At 39.8% G+C, this 22,974-nt stretch overlaps 1 protein-coding gene across 7 annotated transcripts; it reads right to left on the minus strand.

The window, feature by feature from the left end:
• Positions 1–321: 321 nt before the first annotated feature.
• LOC104450066 (alpha,alpha-trehalose-phosphate synthase [UDP-forming] 1) lies at positions 322–22,688 on the minus strand. Of its 7 annotated transcripts, none has more exons than XR_005552219.1 (19): positions 12,871–13,220; positions 12,611–12,686; positions 8,123–8,545; positions 7,839–7,936; positions 7,302–7,690; positions 6,754–6,868; positions 6,506–6,607; positions 6,171–6,321; positions 5,658–5,746; positions 4,923–4,971; positions 4,424–4,524; positions 3,624–3,811; positions 3,336–3,453; positions 1,990–2,166; positions 1,790–1,912; positions 1,624–1,689; positions 1,394–1,524; positions 1,203–1,301; positions 322–997 (listed from the first exon to the last, which is right to left on the minus strand). XR_005552219.1 is itself a non-coding variant. In XM_010064472.3 (19 exons), the coding sequence occupies exons 3-19, from the start codon at positions 8,487–8,489 to the stop codon at positions 605–607; spliced, it is 2,778 nt and encodes a 925-aa protein (XP_010062774.2). In that variant the 5' UTR covers positions 8,490–8,545; positions 12,611–12,686; positions 12,871–13,220; the 3' UTR covers positions 322–604. The 7 variants fall into 7 exon arrangements, 6 of the variants coding, with proteins under 6 accessions (XP_010062774.2, XP_039171613.1, XP_010062776.2 ...); XM_010064472.3 differs by having other exon boundaries at positions 1,624–1,711; XM_039315679.1 differs by lacking the exons at positions 12,611–12,686; positions 12,871–13,220 and adding exons at positions 11,180–11,246; positions 11,354–11,536 and having other exon boundaries at positions 1,624–1,711.
• Between the last annotated feature and the right edge of the window lie 286 nt (positions 22,689–22,974).

Consider the following 22,974-nt stretch of genomic DNA (forward strand, 5'->3'; position numbering starts at 1 on the left):
CCGTACGGGCACTGCTTAGCTCCTCGGGAGCGCTCAGCTATATCTTCCGGCAAGATTTAGCATTTCTAGGCAAACCTTATTCTTCAAGCGAAAGGGTCCCCATTGTTTAAAGCCCTTACCAGATAAATTTCTATCCAACAAAGACGATGAGTCTCATTCAGCATCCACAAGAGCGAGGCATATGAACTTTGTCAGTGCCTTCCACTTGGGGATGAGCACCTTAGCAAGGTGGTAGTTGCCCGGTTGATAAATTTAGGATTTAACTGAACTGAATGATAGACGTTAACAACTGCCTAGGCACTCAGTCTAGCAGTAGTTGCATTTTTCCAGAGAGCAAAAGGCTGTATTTATTACTATTTTCGACAGATTGATTTTCTCAATTGTAGATCAAAGTAAATTCCCAGTTCATGACCTTGTTGTAGTCGAAAACTGCCAGCTCAAAGCCATATCGAGGATGGGGCACTCGACTTAGGTATGAGACAGCCCACAAACACGGGAGGTACACGGAGAAATTAGAAATATAGAGAGATTGATATTCGTAATGGGAAGGCAGAACCTCGGCTTGCAGTGCCAACATATCCTCCAGAAATCAGCTTTTGTTGTCTTACTCCTCAAAAAGTGAGGCACTTGCCAGTTCCTTGAGAAACGAGACTACGTCGTCAGAGGATGTAAGCATGTAGCGAGCATTTGTACGGGTCCGCCCAACAGCGCATGAGAAATAGTTTTCCCCCTTGAGATCGAGCACATTCCAAGATATTTTATCCGGAGATGACCTCCTCCCACTACCACTGGCATGGTTGTTAGTTCTTTTCTCAGGGTTTGGTAAAGGTCGTTGTGTCTTCACCGCAGACGCTTTTGACCCGCTTTTACTAGCTTGAAGCTTCAATGAAGATCGTTTCTCCCCTGGAGACTTCAGTCCATCAGTAGCCTTGGTTCTGGGAATCCCTAGAGCATCAGAAGGAAGTTCTGGCTCGAAAAATGTGTAGACATCTTCATCCTACAGAAGAAACTAATCTTATTTAGTGTCCTAAAGTTTACTTACAACTGCACTTCATCTGCTTACATAAATTCCTCTTATGATATTTTCCTTTAGCTTTTGCATCATGAACAAGACATCAGTTAGAGATTCACTATAGAAGAGAGGCAAGTAAAACAGGGGATATACAAGGTACAAATGATTTCAAGACAAATATTGGCATTACCTTTCCTAGGAAATGACCTATACAGAGAACATAGTCAATCGGTGTTGTCATGGATTTACTGTGAACAATCTCACCCAATATACGGTCAATTGCTGCTCCCTGAAAAAGACACCGAGTTTTCATGAGGGAAGCGTCAGTCACTACCATTAGCAACAGGAGTTACTTGCATAGAATAATGGGTGTGCACTCACTTTTGTTACACCAACTGCTCGCACCTCAACTGAACGGCTACCTTGGACAACATCAACAGATGCATTAGATATAGGACCTGTCCAAAGATGTTGCAACATATCTCGTGCTTGGAGTCTTCCAAATTCAACATCTACCAGCATAGGAAGGGAATGAAGATATGTCAGATGTCGAAAAGGAGATCTGGAAAGTCAGCTAATAGTTGTAAAGAGCTCAGTGACCATTTGACCACCTGCATATTTGTAGTTCCATACAAGCGAGGTTTCTCGGTGTTCAAAATGTGAACGAGGAGTCCTTTCTGTGAAATACTCAAAGACATGCTGAAAGATGCCATCAGGATCTTAAATTTAGAGTCTAGAATATAGAAATGGAAAGCAAATTGGCTCAAAAGTAGGCACCTTTACACTGTCAACCCATTCCATGTTTAAATGCTCTGGCATCGTTGTCATCCAATCTCCCTTTGTAAGACGTAAAAACATCCCGTTCTCAGCTGCCAACCACATGTTGTACTCTGCAAAGTTCTGTGAAAGTATTCAGCTGGTTAAAAATTGCTAAACATGTTGTCAAAATGGACTGTCATGAATCTAAACTTTAGTACATCATCTAAGACAATTCTGTCACTCCCACTGAGGACAACCACTGTCGTCCTCGAGTCACTGCAAAGTGCTGTCAAGGGCTCTTTCAATTCGGGGTGCAATTTGAGATCCATTTCTTTAATCTGGTCACCCCTTCTCCCTGGAGTGTCCACTGGCTCAGTCAATGTTGCGTTGAACCCCTAAATTTTCAACCACAGAAAAATGAAGGGGAATAAGTGCATCAATAGCAAGAACATACGGCCGAAAATGAAAACTCTGAAGTTCATGAACAATCAATGCAACTAGAGCAAGTTCTTATCAAGAAATTCCAAATTTTAAAGCTAAGCTATCGCAATCCAAGTAAACGAGCTATGTACATATCTAACTGTATAGATGCAATAGTCATTGGCCACAATGCTTCGCCTGTGCTATGGGGTATGTGAATCAGTCATACCAAAATCAAGATCCAGATCACTGCAAATATATACATGGAACAACTCATTCTGTAAGAGAAGCTAAAGTTTTAAAACAAGGTGCTCATAATTATTTTGGATGAGGATATAAAGCCACAGCCTTCAAATTGCAGGGTAAAAGGTATCCATCAAATTTGCATGACAAGATTCACATGAGTTCCTTAACTTCCTATCAAGCATCACTTTCTCCTGGTAATCAGCTCTCTCTGTCCCTCCCTCAAAGGGAACTATAGGAACACTAGAGAACTTAATAGTGTTTGTTTTAGGGAAAATTTCATGATAAAGGAAAATGCTTTCCTGGAAAAAAAAATTCACCGAAAATGTTTTCTCATTTTCCAGTTAGGGAATTCATTTTCCTAACTTTAAGCATACATATTATGTTTGACCGTAAATGATTTTCCATTGACTGGTCATTTTTAGCAAACCAAACACATGAAAATTCAGAAAACTAATTCACAAAAAGTTCATTTACTCAAGCAAATAGACTTTTGATGTTAAAAATGGTTGTAGTAGAATAAATTCTCGTTGCTATAAAAAGGTTGCTGTATTAGTACTACCTCAAGATCACCAATTCATCTAAACAGCCTTTCCCACAATGGGGAGCACGAGCATAGTAATGCCTAAATATGAAGTAAGAAGTTCTCACAGCTAAAGTGAAGGGCAAAAGGCTGGGTACCAAGAACCAGTTTGACTTGAAAGTCAATATGTAAGAAGGGAGGTGGTAATATATGCCAACCCTCAGCCAACATCAGCAGCAGATGACACTAATGCTCTTCAGAGTATGGATCAATCCAAACATGAAAGTAGAGTACCCATGAAGGGAGTGAAAGAAAATATTTGATGTACCATTGTAAAAGAATCTAGTTATAACATTCATCTCGAATTCAGGAGCATACCAGAATGAGTAAGCGATTGTTGGATAATAGATATCGTCCAATGGCATCTTGTACTGGAAGAAGAGGAGGTACTTGTCTTGTCCTTAGCTGGGCCTCAACAACAGTATCATTTAGTTCACTGCAAAGTATATACACAGTACCCACTTGCAATTTATTAAATGCAGCTATGCAAGGATGCACAATGAACATATTTAAAGAATTCCATTAACAGCTCTAAATGTGAAAACAATTTGCATACAAAGCCTCAAATTTATTGGTCAGTCAAACATAGAGGCGAGAGTTGCACACCTTACGAACATTTCGGCCCATTCTTGTGCAGTATGGGTTGTCACATGTGCATAATTATGTCGATGACGCTTTTCCCTCTCTTCGGCAGGCATATTTAAAGCTTGGGCTATAGAAACAGCAACCTCTGTTATGTTCCAAGGGTTCACTAGAATTGCACCAGCGCCTAGAGACTGAGCCGCACCAGCAAACTATAAAATAAACAAAGAAATAGGTAAAGTATAATCTAAGTATCAATGCAGAAAGAGGATAGTTATTCAGGTTGTGAGATGTCCGAAATGAGACATGGGGTACCCTGTCAGAAAAATCCACAAATCAAGCAGAGAGCACTAATCTTTACAAGAGCTTTGCAAACTTATTAGCTAATTTAGTTCCATATCTGGAAGCTGAAACAAATTATTAGCTTAAAAAGCTTCACTTGAAGTTCTCTTCTTGTTCAAAAAGCTTTCACTTGAAGTTCATACTCCATGGCTACTCAAAATGAAGTAAACAGGGCAGATTAAATTCTTCTGAGGCAAAATTGCAATGTGTTTCTTGCATTTAAACCATAATTAACTCTGTTAGAATGACTTCTTAACTATATCTTTATTGTTATCTATCAGGTGTGAAATTATTTGGTTTAATAAATAGCCAAGAAATATAATTAGCGCATAACTTCCAGAATTTTAGGGAGTAAAGATAGATCTCTTAGATAGGCGTTATCAGCATAAATTCAGTAATACAAGGGGTCTCATTATCCATGTTCCAATCTACACAATAGCACATTCTCTGCACTAAGAAGTTTCAGGGAAATAGGAATTTACCTCACTGAGAATTAGAACCCCTTTCTTTGAATCTTGACATGCAACAAACTCATAACTAACAAGATTCATGCCATCCCTCAATGAAGTGACAAGTGCAACATCTGAAAAGGCAAAATCAGGTTCAGTCCAACAATCCTCTAATAAAGCAATCACTTAGTTATTAAAAGATAGCTTTCAGATATCTATGACTTTTATAATTATGCAGAAACAATACTTTATTATTTCACCATCAAAGTTTTGTTCTTCCACTGAGATCCAATCACTAATTCAAAACATCCTAGCAAACAGAATACCCATGAACCTGCTACTAAGAAGCCTTTTCACTGCATCAGCATAGCATGACCATGCTACTCTAACGGACTACAGCAGCAAACCCATGAAGGAACCAATGTGAGAGAGAGAACCCTTTGGAACATAAGGCCAGGTATGGTAAAGTTATGAAGAAGCCAGACATCCAGGACTAGAAGAGTGTAGGGAATTCATAAGATGGAATTATTACCAGTAACTGCGTAAAGGGCACATAGCTTATGGAAGTCAAGAGAACGATCCTGCGACAGACAGAAGAGAACGTCACAGGAAAGTTGCATATGCCTACATGAACACAAGCATTAAGCATTGTGAACATTAACATAATGGATAATGAAAACCAAAATTAACTGGAATTTGATTCTGACCCATATTCTTTATTATAGTAGGGTTAAAGAGTCGATACAAATGAGAAGAATGTGTTTTTCCGTTGAATTGAGTTTTGCTATTGAACTGGTAATTAATCGTTACAACTTTATCATTATCTTCTTTCATGGAAAGAAAATTCTCCAAATGTGAAGCACAAACCATAAGAATAATTTGTTCTCGCATTCCAACCATCTTAAATGCAATAGAATAGGAACAGGAAGATTCTTATAAGGAGCAACTACTTTGAAATATCAAATTCCACAGGTAGTATTATCCAACTATGCATATCAATCAGAAAAACTTATAAGATATTTCATAAATGTTTTTGCCAGCAGTGTAAAGAATGACAGTCTTATGCGTCAAAAGAAAGTACTATCAAGTGCTTTGTGCATTGGATTGATGAATAAAACTACTATTTCACTAAGAATATAATGTGATCCAGCCAACAGACAATCCACTTTTAGTAGCAGCCTTGCAACTAAGTCAAGTCAAAAATAAATCATCCTACAACCAAAGTTAATTATCATAGAGCCATTGTAAGTTAGAAGACAAAACAGACCAGGTGATGTATAGGAACAGCCGTCAATGTCCCAAATCTTCCATTGATGCGTCCAACAATTTCATGGACTTGGCTTGTAAGTTTTTGATCTGCCCCAACAAACAGGACAAAAAAGTAGTGGTCAGAATCATCAGCAATGAACTGCATGGTATTGACAAATTTGCTGAAAGAATGAGACAGAAACTGTTTTCAGAAACTCTCAGAATTCGGTGATATCCAACTTATCTATAGAATGGAATTCAGTATTGCTTCAGTTAAGTATAAGCACACCTCAGTTCGAGTGCAGTAGCAACTTAAAGAACAGCTTGTATTCTATCCTAGAGATATAAATAAAAACTGCAAGGGAAAATAGCTTTTAAGCAGAGAACATTGGAACCCAAACTGAGAACCGTATGTCGGAGATCAACCCTCCAAATTACCAATGACAGATTTTCAAACGTAAAAGCAAGCAAGATTTATGACAGGCAAGAGAACATAATCAGTTAGAACTCATACAGACTGAAAGAAACCTACATTCAGGAACATCTGTTCTTGTTGGTACAGCAATTTGCAGCAAAACAACTTTGTCATGCCAATTTGAGTTTTCTTCAAGAAATTTCTCAAATGCCAGTATCTTTTGGGGAATCCCCTTGATCATATCCAATCGATCGACACCTAACATCACCTGTAAAATTAAATCATAAACAATAAGTCAGATCCAAAGATGCAGTTTGACCATTCAGAAGCCTCTTCATATAATTTTGAGAAAAGACAGGCATACAATTTGTCTTCCGAATAGTCAAGGAATGACAGACAATAAAAGATGCGTGATAAAAACGTTCTCCCCATTGACTATGAAAAGAATATACCTTACGACCAGCAAATCTCTCTTTGAGTTCTTTTATGTGGTCCTGAACTGGTTGGGTGTCAAGTGCTCGGATGAAACGATCAGCATCTATCCCAATAGGAAACTGAAGACATCGAGCACAATAAGAGCAAAATGTAAGTTAACATTCCATGTATTGTGGGCTAAGAGTAATGATATAATCAATCAAAATTTCAAATCAAAGCAATGAAAATGAAGCAGTTGTGATCAACAGACTAAACTTATACATACCGCAGCTACCCTCGTCAGCCTCCCTTGATCTTCAACTCCTTCCGGTGTACCCTCAAGCCCAAGAATACGAGTACAAGCACTCACAAAGTGCCTTGCATAGTCATAGGTATGGAAACTGGAATATCATGAAAAGCTGATGTCATGATGGTCCAATGTTGCAAAAATACAAGAAATGTAATAACAATGAGTAGCATGTAGGAAGGAAAACTTAAAGGCAAAAAAGCTTCTGAGGTTTTATATGTCCAAGGCGTCGAGCTCACAGACGAACATGAATAAGTACCCCACATAAGGTTTTCTAATCCAGGAGACATGTTGGATCATGGACAGGAAACAAACGCATACTCTCCATACTATTTTTGATTCAGATTGACCTCCAATTCCAATATATTTATGAGACAATAGAATACACGTTTTTTCATATTCGCAGTTCCAAACTATCGAAAAGTTAAACAAAATTATCAATGCAAGTACATGCAAGAGAATGCATCTGCAGTTGCAAAGCTGGAAAGACAAACCTAATGCAGCATCCAAATAAAGGGTAGTCTTACCCAACTAAATCAGCAGCAAGAACAGCACGCAGAAGCTCGGACCGTGATGGCAGAGTCCTGTGAATTTCAGAGGAAGGAAATGGTGTATGGAGGAACCATCCAACTTTCATTTGGCTGTTATATTCCTTCAGGCATTTCGGCAGAAACATAAGATGGTAATCATGGCACCAGACTACATCACCTTCTTCATAGTGCTTATTTACAACATCAGCAAACATTTGATTTGCTTTCTGATATGCAAAAAACTGAGACTGAAAACTTCTTGTAGTTGCTAGGCGATCTTCTTGTGGAAGTCCAAGATAATGAAAAAGAGGCCATAATATATTGTTGCAATAGCCATTGTAGTATTGATGAACAATCTCCTCATCAAGGAACACTGGGATACACTTCTGTGAACAAGAAAAGGAGCAGATTGTAAAGCTGGCATCTATATCACAAATAGAAACACCGGCCAATTGATCTTGGTTAAATACATTAAAAGAATGCAAAGCATGATATAGCACAGAAAAAATGGTGAATCTGATGCGATAACGTTACTTTTTGAGCCAAAGCATCAGTAAGAGCCCTCTGTCCAATCTCATCGGGCACATTTACGCCAGCCCATCCTATCCATCTTGCCTCGAACCCCTTCACACCTTCAACAAAGTCAAATGCATCAAGATCCACCTCCTTAGAAGAGGTTTTCAGAATTTTTGGGAAAAAAAGCAGCGAATAGAAATATAATAAACTAGAGAACCAAGGGAGTGAGCCCTACTAATCATGTAATGGCTGCAACAGAAAAATGGGATTTTCAGGGAAAGGAGTGACCAGATGATACTTACCCAGAAGAGCAGTAACTAGCCCCCCAGAACTCATCTCGAGAGACCATGAGTCTTCCCCTCTTCTGACTGCAGAGACAGGCAGTCTATTAGCCACCACCAAGAGTCTTTGTCTGGAAGACCTCCCATCTGGCCTTTCAAAGCCCTCAGTAAATGCCCTGGCGGCGGCAGCCCCTTCCAAAAACTGTTCAACATAAGATATCCCCGAGTTTTCTCCATCTCTAAAGCGCAGCCCATGTTCTAGCTCAGCCTCAGTTGTCTCATTTGAATGGGTAGCCCTGCTGCTTTTTCTGAGCTCTCTTTCTCTTAGGAGCCGTTCTACACGACCAGGAAAATGGACAGTGTTACCGTTGTACTTGTTTCCAGGCATACGCTCACAATTTATTCAACCTTCGTTAACAGCTTTGCTCAGAAAACTTGAGTATCCTACATTTTTACAAAGAAGGATCAATAATAGCCTGGAAGCACACAAGAATTTCAGGTACTTTTCCTATGTAGGAACCACAGGGAGTCGAATTATAGCCAGTAGTATGTCAAGCATAACGTATCTACTCCAACAGTTGAAAACGATAAGCACTTCTAGAAAACAAAATAAAATTATAAATACATATGTATAATGAATATGCGAAAAAGAAAGTGGGCAAGGAAAAGAGATAATAGAGAGAATGGGATCCACAGAATTGCATTTAGGCACAATATGGGGTCTACCAGATTCCTGTTAATTAAGCACGAAAAGTAGCATTCACGTCCAGAAGACAGAAGGAACATCAGCTCCCGGGCAAGTCCATCAAGAGAGCGCACATGAAATGAGATGCACAAGAAACTCTGCTCTTCCTTCTCAAAAACTAACAGGCACGTTACTGGAAAAATGGAAATACAAACACATTGCATGAACGAAGACGCCCCCGGCGCGAGTTGGCCGAACCGTAAGCCCGAACAATCATCAACCTCGGCGAAAGTTCATTGATACCCAGAAACTCAGTCGGTACCGTCAATCATCAGAAAAAGATGAGCATCAAAACCCACCTCCAAAATCGGCCAACACCACCACACCTCCTGAAGAAAAAGATCCTTTTTTCCCCCCCTTTTTTTTTAATAATATTTTGGTTGAGCTCTATGCCATCCGATGCCTTGTGCGATGGCTTTCGACTAGAAGAACGAAAGCCAATGGGTTAGGGAGAGAGGGGGCGAGAGAGGAAATTTCGGATGGCGAGAGGATTGTCATGATGAGAGCAACAGGAGAGAAGAGCAACATCAATCCTCGATGTAAAGCTTTTATAGGGTGCACCAAGCTTTCCGCCATGCAGGTACCGCCGATGGGATTATGGCTTTTCATGTTAAGTAAAGTGGTAATTATTTTCGCTCAACCCCCAGGGGAATGAAAAAAATAATCATAAAGAAAAAAAAAAACGAAGAAAAAGAAATGGAGGGCAACGAAAATTTAGTCTGCAGACGAAAGCTGCTGGCCATATATCGGCAACACGTATGAACTCCCCGTGCCATTAGCAACTAATTTTCACATGTTGAAGTGACAAATTTTCATAAGATTTTTAAGCAAATCATCATCCTAGGCGTACACCGCAGGCGTCATCGTCTGGTTAGCTCGCAAGTCGCAACCAACTGGCAAGACTGGTCGCTTATATATCTTTCCATGAGCTTCATCTTCTGCGGCTACTCAGCAGTACATGGAAGACTGCAATTTTTCTCCCTAACTTGTTGTCGTGACAGCTGTACTCCTATTTCGCATCAAGTTAGTCTCCCGTCACAGTGGTCAGGTTCTGGAAAGCCGGCTCAATCCGACCCAGAATTAAATGCTTACGGATCTACTTACTTACGTGGCCAGGCATACGAGGTAAAGAATCTGAAACCAATTCGGAAAACTTACAAGCAGTGCCAAACGGGCAGATCGACCTCGATTGTTGCATAATATATTCCGAAGGCATCAAATGGTTGTCCATATGTACTTAGGTCCGATGTCGAAATCATTCACAGTAATGATCTGACTGATCCACATGATTGTTATAAAGACCTCCAAACTTAGCAAAAAGGGTCAATTCTGGAATTTAAATGGGGTCGAGATTATAAAATTGAAAAAATGAGCAAACAAAGACTTTGGTCGGTCAATTGTACGATGACCTCATTCCTCGGATCTTTTCTCCGAAGTTTTCAGAGTGCACAAACTGATGAAGCCCTGTCAATCTTCAAACTTCATCTCTGTGCTTAGACGCGGTCCTGGCGTCCTATACCCAAGGACAATTATCCATGGATACCCCGCAAGGTCTTCCTTTAATCTAAGATGTACTTTTCATCATGTAAGTGAACAGTGTTACAGTAATATTAGTGGCACTTTTGAATGGACCGACAGTACCACGCAATTATTTTCTTCTGTTAAATCAGCACTTTAACAAAATAGACAGTGATATCGAATGCTTCTGCTAACATCATACGGAAAATGACAGAAATTAGACAGGCCACTTTTAGCATCCATCTTAGTGGCCAATGTAATTGCAAACGATAAGAGCTCTACATAAAGAGTAAACAATCAATATGAAATCCGAAATTCCTCAGTTTGAGTGTCCTGTCTATCTATAGTCACTGCAGGAATTTAGACTGATGGTTACTTCCTGCAGTACACCCTCAAAAGAGGAAAACATCGGTCGCAGATGAGAACAAAGAACCAACATATTTTTTGTCTTTTAGGAAGTGAGCTAACGCAACCATTTAAACTCGGGAAGATCATATCAGGGCCCCAAAATTCCTTTAGAGAAAACCAAGACTATTCATGACCTTCCCCAACTTCAGGTGAAATGCTGAAGTAATATACGTGCCTTATTTTTCCAGTGCAATGCAGTGACAGATCTACAGATATAAATTAGACAGATGGTTTATGAAAGCCACTAGTGCACTTTTTGTCAGTGGACGCAATTAGTATGCTAACAAAATTAATACACTCTTCAAGGTGAAGAAGTGAAAACCAACCATTGACTCTACCCCTTTAATATGCTCTTGCAGTGAACTACGCCAATCCTAATGGCAAATAAAATGTTGCCCACATCTTACTTGTGAAATGTTTCCCTATGTCCGGCTCCAACCCGTCGTTGACAAGAATTCAGATGCCTTTGCTTTGCTGAGTAAACAAATTTCTGTTCAAGAATGTTTGACTGATATAAAGTGCTCCAGAAAGAAAGAAAGAAAGGAAGAAAAAGAAGCAAGATGAGTCGTGAGAATGGATACCATCATTCAATGGCTTTAGGCACAAGAATATACAAAAACCAAACTAAAATTTAAGCGCGATCTTTCACTCTCTTCTTTCAGCTTCCCTTTGGGCTCGGGTCTTCTTTACTTTCTGGAAAGGGTTCTCTCATCCAAGTCATTCCCTCGCCGACTTAGAGTCGCTCGAAATATCTTTAAATATCTTGTTTGAGTGAGAGAGAAAGAGAGAGAGAGAGAGAGAGAGATGCGGGGCCTATGTGGTCATGATTAGCGAAACGAAATAGGTAGAGCTCAAAAGAAGACCACTGACACATGTGACCAAATGGGGGACGGACAAAGCCAAAAGAGACGCGACCATACCCAGAAGAAATCGACAGAAGCGACTGGCTTGCAGCCCGTCTATTTCCCCTGCTGGAACAAGGCAAGTTGGAGGTAAAAAGCATCATTGCTTCGTCCATAAATACGCGACTCCGTAGTTGGATTGGACTGGTACAGTCACTGAAGGCTGGCCTATGCCCAGAAAAGTCGGAGGACCTCGTTAGATGCCAAAACGCACGGGAAGGCATCCTCACCACCGACCCTAACATATCCATCCCCTCCGATATTGATCATCATTGACAATTTTGACATCCGACCCCAGAGGGTAGCGAATAGTGTCACGGACCTACCGCGCCTCAGAGGGGTAGGCTGTGAAATCTTTTAGCATCTGGGCAGTGTTCGAGACGCAATCCTGCGAAAGAGGATTTGCAGTGACCCAACGACGGACGAGAGAGTTCTTTCCTTATCACGTGATCTTCTCCGTGCTCGGGATACGCGGTCGGAAATGGCTTCCCGAGTATCCCATGAGGAACGGGAGAAAGTCCCATCGATGCCCATGTGCGCAAACAGAGCAATGGTCAGTTCCCCATTTCTCGCGCTTGATTTGAGGTGTCACGTTCGGTGGCGTGAGTGGAATGTCCGCCATCTAGCACTACCCGTCACTCGCTCCACGTCCTCGGCTTATAGCAGGAGGCGATTTAATCCGGGTTTCGATTACAATAATCCTAAAGGCCAGACCGCCAGACTGCAGAAGCACCTCGCGTGTACTCGTATTGAGGTTTCCAGTAGTTAGAGAGGGAGAGAGCGCGCTTTACGCGAGACTAGCGTATTCATGAAACTTAACTGAATCTACAAGCTAATGAGAATGACTAGAGTAATCAAGCCATCGAGCTCAGGAAGAGCTCCCCGATTGCAAACCGAAAGCACAACAGCACAGAAGAACGGGAAAAGGCAGAGTACCTCCGAAGTTCGAGTCGAGTCGCGGGCTTGCGGATTCGGCTGTATCCTAACCTTTCGGAACAGCTCCCCGCTCGCGCTGCAAGAGAACAACAGAGAAAAAACTGAGGCCGCGTTTCCGAATACGACGCCGGGAGAGGAGGAGCGTCGGCGAATTCGCTATTCCGTTAGGAACCGCCGGCCCGGGGCTCTTCTCACTGTATCGGAATCGCGAGGGACGGCCGATCCACCGGCGATCGCCGAGGGGAGACGGAAGAGCTCACCTGGTAGCGTCGTCGACCGCGTTCGCTCGGGAGGGACTCGAATCTCGACCGACCGGCCGGGGGCTCGTGATCAGGCGCCGGCGCGGGGCAGGGTCCGCATTGGGAGGGGAGGAGAGAGAGAGAGAGAGAGAGAGAGAGAGAGGAGAATCGCCGCCGACGGGAGCGGGAGGCGGCGGAATGCTGCTTCTCCGGCGGGCGGCGGGAGCGAGAGGGGGACGGCGAAAGCTCTGGAGCTAACGAGAGATAGAGAGAGACGGGGACAGATATGGTGAAGGGGGAGCAGGGGGAGCAGGGGGAGACGCGGTGTCGTTCGGTCCAGGGCCTTTTTCCGCTTTTCTTTGCTTTGGCGGGGAAAGAGAGAGAAAGAAAGAGGGAGGGAGGGAGGGAGTGAGTGAGTGGTGGTTCGCTGCTGCTGCTGCTGCCGCCGCCTCGTGCTTCGCTGGTGCCTTCCCCCACCTCCTCCCCCTCCTCTTATCATTTGGAGGGAATTTGTTCCTCCTTTTTTAAAATTCCCGAATCCTCTTACGGCCCGACTATGCAAAAGCTCGTGAAGTTCGCTAAATCTGTAATTTTTTTAGCGACAGTCTGTATGTAATTAGCATGATTTGAAAGCGTGATCTTCTTAGATTCCCGTGTCGAAAAAATCTCCGAATCCCACGATCAATTGAGCCGACTTTAAAGGGTTAAATTTCAAAATCAATCTACGATCGATTGTGAGTATATAGATATAATTTCGTGATTTTCTTTTTCTTTTCATCCAATACTGCACAAAGTATCATTTGCACAGGCCCCTTTTATTGACGTGTACAACTATTCGATGACTTGTGGCATGTGTATAGACCGATGCGTGGTGTGAAACTTCAACTCGTGCTAGGGATGACAATGGTGGATAAAAGTGTTTTATTTGATAGATGCATCATGTGGCAATGCAGAAATTTATCAAAATTTTTTTAACTTATTGCATTTTTACCAATTCAATCATACATTTTTAAAATTTACCAAATTAATTCTAAACACTTTTCATATTTTGTCAATTTAAGTCAATCTTGTTAATTTCGATCGGAAATCACCGACATTGATGCCAATGGTTTAATGTGACACAACTAATGTTGACTAGGAGTAAGCATGGTCCGAATTGGGCCGATCCACCCCCTAACTCTAGGACAAATTCGTACAGTGTTGATCCTCAATTTTTGAGATCGAGGACCGACCCTGTTGAGTCTAGGACGAGAACTAAACTCACCAAATGGTTTTGGTTCGATTCTAGGGTCAATCCAGGACTAATTGATAAAAAAATTTATACTCCTTGAAAAAATAAACCTACCGTTTCAAATTACATATCCATCGATAATACGATGTTGTGTAATCAAACTATAAATATTAGTATATTCAACAGATTTAAGATAAGATGACAATAAAAATTTCACACTTGCTAAAAGTAAGAAACCATAAAAACGATTAAGATTGCTTATAAAAATATGGCACGAGATGGGAAGTTGAGCGGTGAGCGGGGAAGTTGTTTCTTTCGATTTTGGCAGATTGAATACTAAGAGGACAAAGAAGACAGAAGAAAACAAGTACTAAAAGAGGACGCTGTGAAGAGATGTTTAATGATATTTACGCCCCGTTTGACTTAGGGTTTTTTTCTTTAGGATATAAATATATATAATTAACATATTAAATATAATATATTTTAGATATATTTTATATAATATATACAATTAGGGTTAGTCCGGATTGGACCGACCCTAAATTTCTAAGACTGATGATCAACTCACACAGTGTTGGTCCAAGGATTCCAAGACCAAGGATTGACCCAATCCACCTAAGAACTAGACCGGATTCAGCAAGGTTAAGGTGATTTAGGGTCAATCCAAGTTAACCTTGGACTAATGCTCACTCTTAGTGTTGAAGTAAACAATTTTTTATAACATTTTAATATTTTCCCTTTTTTTTTTTTTTTCATTTCCTTTTCCTTTTCCCCCTTTTTTTTTTATAACCCTAGGTTTGCAAAGTCGCCGACCTAGGGTTAGGAAAAAAAGAAAAAGAAAAGAAAAATGAAATTAAACAATATTTTGCATAAATATAATAATATTATTAAAAATTGTCAATGTTAGCACTGGCATTTACGCTTAGAATAACTAGTATTTATATGGGCAATTTTTGGTCAAATTGGCCAAATTAACTAAATTGATAAAATTAAAACATTTGATGCTGAATTAACAAAAGTACAATAAACTCAAAATCTTTTGAACAATTTTCCTCACAACAACGATGATGTGATGCACTTGATCAATCATTGCTTCCTATGTTCTATGAATGACATCTTACTTGGGTGTTAGATGCGTATGTATCTCCCTTTCTCGATTATGCATCACGGTAGTCACATAAAATACATTCTCACATTGGAAAGGGATGGCATAAGCAATCCTAGTTTCGCATTTAAAACTCCTTCCCCCATCTCGTACGAGCTCAGAGAAATTTCCTCAGTCATTTGCTTGTGCTCCACTTGTCTCGCCACATGAAGAAACTAATGCTGAAAAGATGATAAATCATTCGATATCATTACGCCTTTCTAAGCTTTAAAATGTTTTCCCATCCAATAATACCCTCAAAGACTAATTTTCATCTCACGAGACATTGACGAAACAAAATATCGATTGAGGTCGAGCATAACGGCGAAAATTCGAAAAACATTAAAAGACCAAAAAGATAAATGCGTGAACGGGGATGCAAACCCCATTCTCATCCCGCGCCTATTGCCGGCGGGGGCAAAGGCGCCACCCTTCGCTTCCGCATCTCTTACAGTTAAGTCTCTTACGCCCCTCATTCATCATCGACGCGACAAGCCATGCGATATCATTCCTATCGATGTAATCCCCACTCGCGAACGAACCCACCCATCAGATTGAAGTCTTTTCATCGCTCTGAAAGCATACCATTCGAGGGTCTTAAAGTTTAAAACACGATGCCTCTCGGTCTTTATCCGAATCTTTTTACGTCTTAGCGGCGAAGAAATCTTTATGCGTTGGTAATTTATTATTATGGAAAGGAGGCGCTTTTTGTCGTGGACGTTCTTTAGCCACCACAAACTTTCAGAATCCGACGCATGGAAAAGCCGAGCGTAAAGCAGATAGAATAATGGTAAATCAGTGGGACGAGAATCGCTGTCACCCGGAAAAAGTTCCCCCTCATGTTATTAAATGTCTCCCCGACCATGCAAAGCAGATTGATTCGTGCGAACCATTATGCAGTTAGTGGCATGTCTTTGCGTTCTGGTCCATAAAGTTAAGAGAGCTCGATTTAATCAATTCGATTACAGCTCCTTTACTCTCCTTGTCTTTTCCCGCAAATGATGACAACGTGACTTTCTACCGTTCACGATCTCTCTCGTCCATGCATGCCGGGTCGTCATGGGCGGCACGGCTCATGAGTAGCGTCTTTTCGAGATGTGCTTAGAGCTGTCATTCATTACCCATCCATCTTTTGAAACTTGACACATCGCTTGTTACATCAAAGGAAAACAATATAAATGGTTTATGAACTTTACCCTAATGTGTAATAAAATTCTTAAACCTTTACTTTGTTCAACGTAATCTTTTAAATATGCAATATTATTTTTGAACTTCATGAATTTTTGGTACATTTTCCATTTAATCTTTGGATTATATGAAAAATTTTCAATATTGTTTATAAACTTGAATCACTTGAAAGATAACATAAAACATTTTTATATAGTTCAGAGACTAAATTGAACATATACCAAAAGTCGATGGACCGCATTGAACAAGTTAAAATATTCAAGCAACACATTGGACCAAAATTTACTGATAATATATGTTGTTTTCCTTAAATCAATTTTGTAAATCAACTTTAGTATGAAAATCAATTATATGCAAACCGTAGTTTTTTTTTTCTTTTTATACTTTGGAGAATGTTTAGGCATCTATCTTGTTGCATTTTCACGAGGTTTCAATGGTACTTATGGGCCCGGCTAAAGTAACGATACCGTCATTCTTAGAGATAATGGTAGATTCTAGACCATAAACTCTCTTTGATGAGTAAGTTGCAACCAGCAAGCTCATGAAGGTGTAGAGTTGACCATTGAGAAGTAGATTTAGCAAATATTCTATTTAAGAGAACAACGAATCCCCCCCAAAAAAAAAAGAACTATTTAGGAAAAAAGGTGAACCAACAAGATTTTTCACTATATCTAATCCCAAAATTATGATTTAAGACATGATAAAATTAGTTAGCAAAAATGTGAGGAATTGTTATGATATTTTTTTGGGCAACCATTGGATATTATTATCAAACATAGTTATACAAAATAACAAAAAAAATCAAAATATTGCTTAATAGCATAAAAGTAAACTAAAAAATAAAAATTGAGAGAGGAATTGTGGGGGCCAACCATAACGAGCTACTGCCACTGTGGTGGTTGGCTTGATGGTCGTAATAGCTTGTTCGTGACAACCATTGTGGTGGTCGTAATTGCATTTATTGAGATGATCACTTTAAATCGAACTGTTAGTAAGATCTCACATCGTTTATATACACAATACACACGTATATAAGGTACATTATTATAATGTCTTCAAGTGATATGAGATTGTACTAATATTCTCTTGCGTTTAAGCCCCTCCTACACATGTTCACTTGGTTTGACTATTGTGAAACACACACGATTCTTATTTGTTGTGAGGCAATTAAAGTGCTAAAATCTAAACTATTCCCCTATGCTTTGATATTATGTCATTATATTTAGCACAAAAGCTTACGCTTAGCAACGAGAAACTACATGTAAATACGAGACATTATAACCGCGCATTTCATTGATGTGAAATTACATCAACAACTATAACATATACATGGAAAACCATATCAATAACGAGATCTCAATCTTGATCTCGACCTACATTAATGATCACCGTCACAATGGCTTTTGGTTATCAATGACCCCCATTGGTGGTGGTCATCGCGATGGATGCCTATCAAGGACAACCATCATGATAATGGTCCTCATATATGGAAACCGATTGGACCTATCAGGAAATTTAAATATAAATTTTATAAAATACACGCCTTTTGTAACTTTTACAGTGGATGTTGAAGAAAGAAAAGGACTATAAAACCCTAATATTTTTTTTTTGAAAAATATTAAGGTGGTTGACTAGACACCGTTAAATGGTGATGTGGTGCTGACGTGAAGTCTTACATCACCTTTTTGAAAAATATAAAATAGAACAAATGTGGAAGAAAGCAACCTCTAACCACTTGATTGCCGAATGCAGTCACGAAAATTTCAATTATTTTCACTCACTTGGAAATTAGATTAGATGGGTCGGCATAGGTATTCTCAAAATATAATTTGTAATTGGGGAAGAAATCATTATTGTACTTATTACTGTTTTGTTTTGAAGATAATTACTTTACTACAAAATTAACTTATAATCCACAAAAAACCATGGTTAGGTGTCACTTGATCACGTGTTACTGATATTAATAATCTTAATTCTAGATACTAGAAAATCCTCCTGGAGCAACTTGATATAAGCAAAAAGTACGAGGAGCCATTCAAAAGCATAATGATTTCACTATTAGTCTCAAATTCATGCTTCAACTTGAATTTATCTTTCTTAAGACATTAACTATTTACTTTTGGTGGTGATTATATTATTTTACTTACGATTATCTATATTTTGGTATTTGGTTTATTCTAAAATTAGCTTTTTTCTTGTATTTTTAAAAAAAAATTCTCAAATGAAGGAATCTCATGGGATTTGAGGAAATTTCATAAAAAAAGATTTTCCAATTTTAATTTTTTGAAGGAAACCAGTTAAATAAGTTAACGGGTTTCCTTCAAATAATTTGAGATGGCAAACTCACTATTTGAGTTTTGGAATCGAACATCATCGTCATCTACTCTTTCTCATATTAACATAACCTCCCTTGATCTATAACTTAAGATTCGTTGGACTTTTAACAAGGTATCACCCTATATAAGGTTTCGTCTGAGATTTCTTTTGTGCGCGAGACATTTCCGTCCATCTTTTCTAAGTGCCATTCTCAGTGTGGTCTACACGCGATGAGAGAGGATGGTAAAGTTATACCTGTATTCAGGTAAAAAATGCATGTTTTTTTTTTTAATTTTTTGGTTGGGCTTTTAAAGGAGTGCACGGAGAGATCGATCCGTATCTATTTTTTTTTGGCGATTCGACAGCTTTTGGGCAACGAAAAAGGAGGAGGAGGCACGTCAATCCATGTCGCTTCGGCACCCACTACTGTGCGGTGACAACTTTACCAACTTTGGAGATTCCTTTCTCATGTGAGCCAGAAGGCAAGAAAAAGATTCAATGCCGATGCGGATCGACCGTGCACTTTGCCTTTGATTTTCCACCTTTTCGGTAATGGAAGCCAGCGGCCTTGCCTATGCATTTATACAGTCGTCGCGAAAAGGGTCTTCTCTCTCTTTCTCTCTCTCTCTCTCTCTCAGCTTTTGCTATTGGCCAATCGCTGCATTGGGGTCGCTATCTTTGTTCCCGTTTTGTGCATGCAGCCACTCCAAAACACGATCGTACATGAACCCATGTGTTACCTTTGAACATGAAATGATTGTCTTTTAAACGAGGAGATTTTCGTTAGTTGACTATCCTCGTTAAATAATAGAATACCTTATGACTGCTTTCGGCAGTCCCCATTATATAATTATCCGGTAATCTAAGAATGAATTGAGATATATCTAAATAAAATGTTTTATGAGAAATCTAGGACAGCAGTGGATGAATCTGGATAGGGTGAATTTTTTTTTTTTTTTTTAAATAACTTGACAAATTTCCCTCTATCACTTCTCTTGGTGTCGTCATTTGGTGTTTTGTATCTCAATCCCCTTCTTCTTCTTCTTCTTCTTCTTCCTATGAGTGTTGTGTGGGCGACAGTTTCCGATGCCTTTCTCTTCTCAGTTGTTGAGGATTTGTCCAAGCACTTTCCAAGATAATATTAAATCAATTTCTTTATGGTTTTGTCATAAAATCAATTTCTCTTGTGATTTTGCTTCTGGTTTCGAGATGGGCTTGTGATGATAAATCCATATTTATTCCTATCCCTAATTTGCACAAACAAAGAAGGTACATATTTTCGCTTACTTTTTGTATTTCTTTATGCACTTTTGTTTTGGCATCAATTCTGCATCGGGCGAGTCAAAGATGCTCTTTTGCAAGTCCTCAAGTGAGCAGTTTAACGACGACCCATGTGGAAGACCAGGTTTTCAACCAAAAGGCAACCTGGATCCCCTTCAAGCTCTACCTCTTTGTCTATGTGACGTTGGGACAAGGATTCATGACCCTTGCGCAAGGATTGCATAAACATCAGACGACCATGAGGATGCCAATCAAGAGGGCCACGGATGAGACTACAGACTCGAGGCACTATGGGAGAGTGTCAAAAGTGGCAGATGGAGGCTGAAGTAGTTAGACACAATGAAAAAACTGGAGAACTCTCAATCATAACTTTTCCTATCTCATTCAGTCAAAATCCAGATGACCAAATGCTGCTTATCTTCTTCTCCCTCCATAATGAAGTGACATTTTTTTTTTTGGTCAGTTATGGCTAAAAAGCAGTATCATGTTTTCATTATATACCAATAACAAAGAAGAAATAATAATTTAGATATGCAAATGATTTGTTGCAATGTTCTCAGGGAGCTAGCAAAAGTTGCCACCTTCCTCGGTATTCTAACTGCTTGGTGCTCAGTGTAATCCTTAAAAAGTATGTATAATTACAACTCAGTTGGTTATTGTATAAAACTTCCACATCTAATCCTTCGACTCATGGCCAATTAACAAAAATCATATGCGGTCAAAGAAAATGCACGCTAAAAATTATGAAAACAAATTCCCTAGTTTGGAAAGAGGAAAACACATTCTCGAAAGTTAATTTTCCTAACAATATTTTTTTATTGCAAAAATTTCTTTTAACAATCGCGTGCTTAGGTATTGTAACTGTTCCTTGCGTTGCCGTTCTGAAGGTCGTTGAATTGATTAGTTGATTAGTACGAATGGATATATCCAAAAGGAATTTGAGGGAGAGAGAGAGAGAGAGAGAGAGGGAGGTGAAGGTGGTGATGATGGCGATGATGTTGATGGGGGGTTGAAGAGGGAGGGAAAATGGGAACTGAGGTGGCCCCCAAGCGAGGAGACAGTGGCGAGTGTTTCCGATTCGAGTGAATCGCATTTCTTTCGTGCACCAAGCGATCGCCACGGCTTTATTTTCGATTCCTTCTGTCGTATTGGAGATTTTTGAGTCACTCATGCACGCCCCCTTTGACATTTCAAAATCCTTTTATCCTTTTGCTCCTCGCTCACGCCAACCCCACTTTTCCCATTTTCTTGTTCCTCCCCCCTTCCTACCCAAAGGGAGAAAAAAACGAGCAAATCTAAAATTCACGAATTTCCACGAGGAGTCGAGACATGCATTTTTCACATCACTATCAACTTAATTGAAAAAAATTGGGTTACGCCATTTTTTTGGGAGTGCCTTTCAAGTTTTCATGTAGCTAATTTCCTTCAATTAGGGGATGGAAAAAAAAAACAAGATTTATTAAAGCCACGCTATGTCATCTTTACATAGCTAGGATTTTTTTTTCTCTTCTTTTTTTCCGTAGATCGTGTCAGGCTTTGTAATTACAAAATACCCAAAATTGCCGAATCCAAAAACAATGTCTCTTTTCTTTTTTAAAGATATACTGCAGTAGCATTAGGTATCAGATTCCTCGGTGGACGATCACTAACGGGAAACCTCTAAAAAGAGAAAGTGGGAATGATCGTGAAATTGAGAAAAGGAAAAAAGAAAAGTACCAAGTATGGCATGAAAGAATATGCCCTAGAGAGAGAGAAACCTTTCTGAGCCCATCGGTTTTCCAAGAGAATTGCCGGGTCCCGACACGACATCAGCCTCCGCTCCCAGATTGCATGTCGCGAAATCGAATGGCTTGTCACTTCACCCACCATTGAGGACAATAAAGAGAGACTAAACATCGAAGATCCAAAACCGTTATCTTGGAGGGGATAAAGCCCGTTCGATTCTACTCTCGTATTATCTTCACGTATAACGGGACAAAAGAAAATTGGAATTGGACAATTATAATTTGCTAAATACCACTCTTAAGGAATCTCCATCCTTAACATACGAATTCGTGAATTTCTGGTTTTCTGGTGGATTTGTTTGGGCCTTTGCTTTCTTCTTCTTCTTTTGCTTTTTCGTGGAACTTAAATGAAAGAGAGAGAACTTTTATCAAATAGGCCTGGCGATGACGAACGGACAGATCCAACTTTTTGGCCCATTTATTGGCCTTGCTTCTTCTCACGAATTACAAAACAAGCAGCCATCTATCCCTCTTGAACCTTGAGCAATTAAGAGTCTCATAACAGTTAAAAGGATAATGACACCAATAATCCCCGAACTTTTATCTCAATATGTAATATGGTTTCTAAATTTTTAATTTGTTCAATATAATCCATGAATTTTAGCTAAATGTGCAATGTAATACATGGATTTTTAATTTGTTTGATATGATTCATGAACTTTTGGTACATATTCAAATTGTCGTCCTTCATTTAATTCAAGTGTAGGGATTATGCTAAATATTTTCTATTCAAACTAAACCAGTACATCGAACTTTACTGAATCTACAAGCTAGTGAGAACGATTAGAGTAATCAAGCCATCGAGGTCAGGAGGAGCTCCCCGATCGCAACAAAAACACGATCGCACAGAAGAACGGGAAAAGGTAGAACACCTCCGAAGTTCGAGTCGAGTCGCAGGCTCGTGGATTCAGCTGTACCTTAACCTTTCGGAGTAGCTCCCCGCTTGCACTGCAAGAGGACAACAGAGAAAAACTGAGGCCGCGTTTCCGAATACAATGCCAGGAGAGGAGGAGCGTCGGCGAATTTGCTATTCCATTAGGACTCGCTAGCCCGCAGCTCTTTTCACTAAATTGGAATTGCGAGGAACGACCGATCCACTAGGAATCGCCGAAGCGGAGATAGAAGAGCTCACTTGATAACATCATCGACCACGCTAGCTCGGAGGGACTTGAATCTCGACG

Source organism: Eucalyptus grandis, chromosome 6 (assembly GCF_016545825.1).
Source record: "Eucalyptus grandis isolate ANBG69807.140 chromosome 6, ASM1654582v1, whole genome shotgun sequence".
Lineage (NCBI taxonomy): Eukaryota > Viridiplantae > Streptophyta > Magnoliopsida > Myrtales > Myrtaceae > Eucalyptus > Eucalyptus grandis.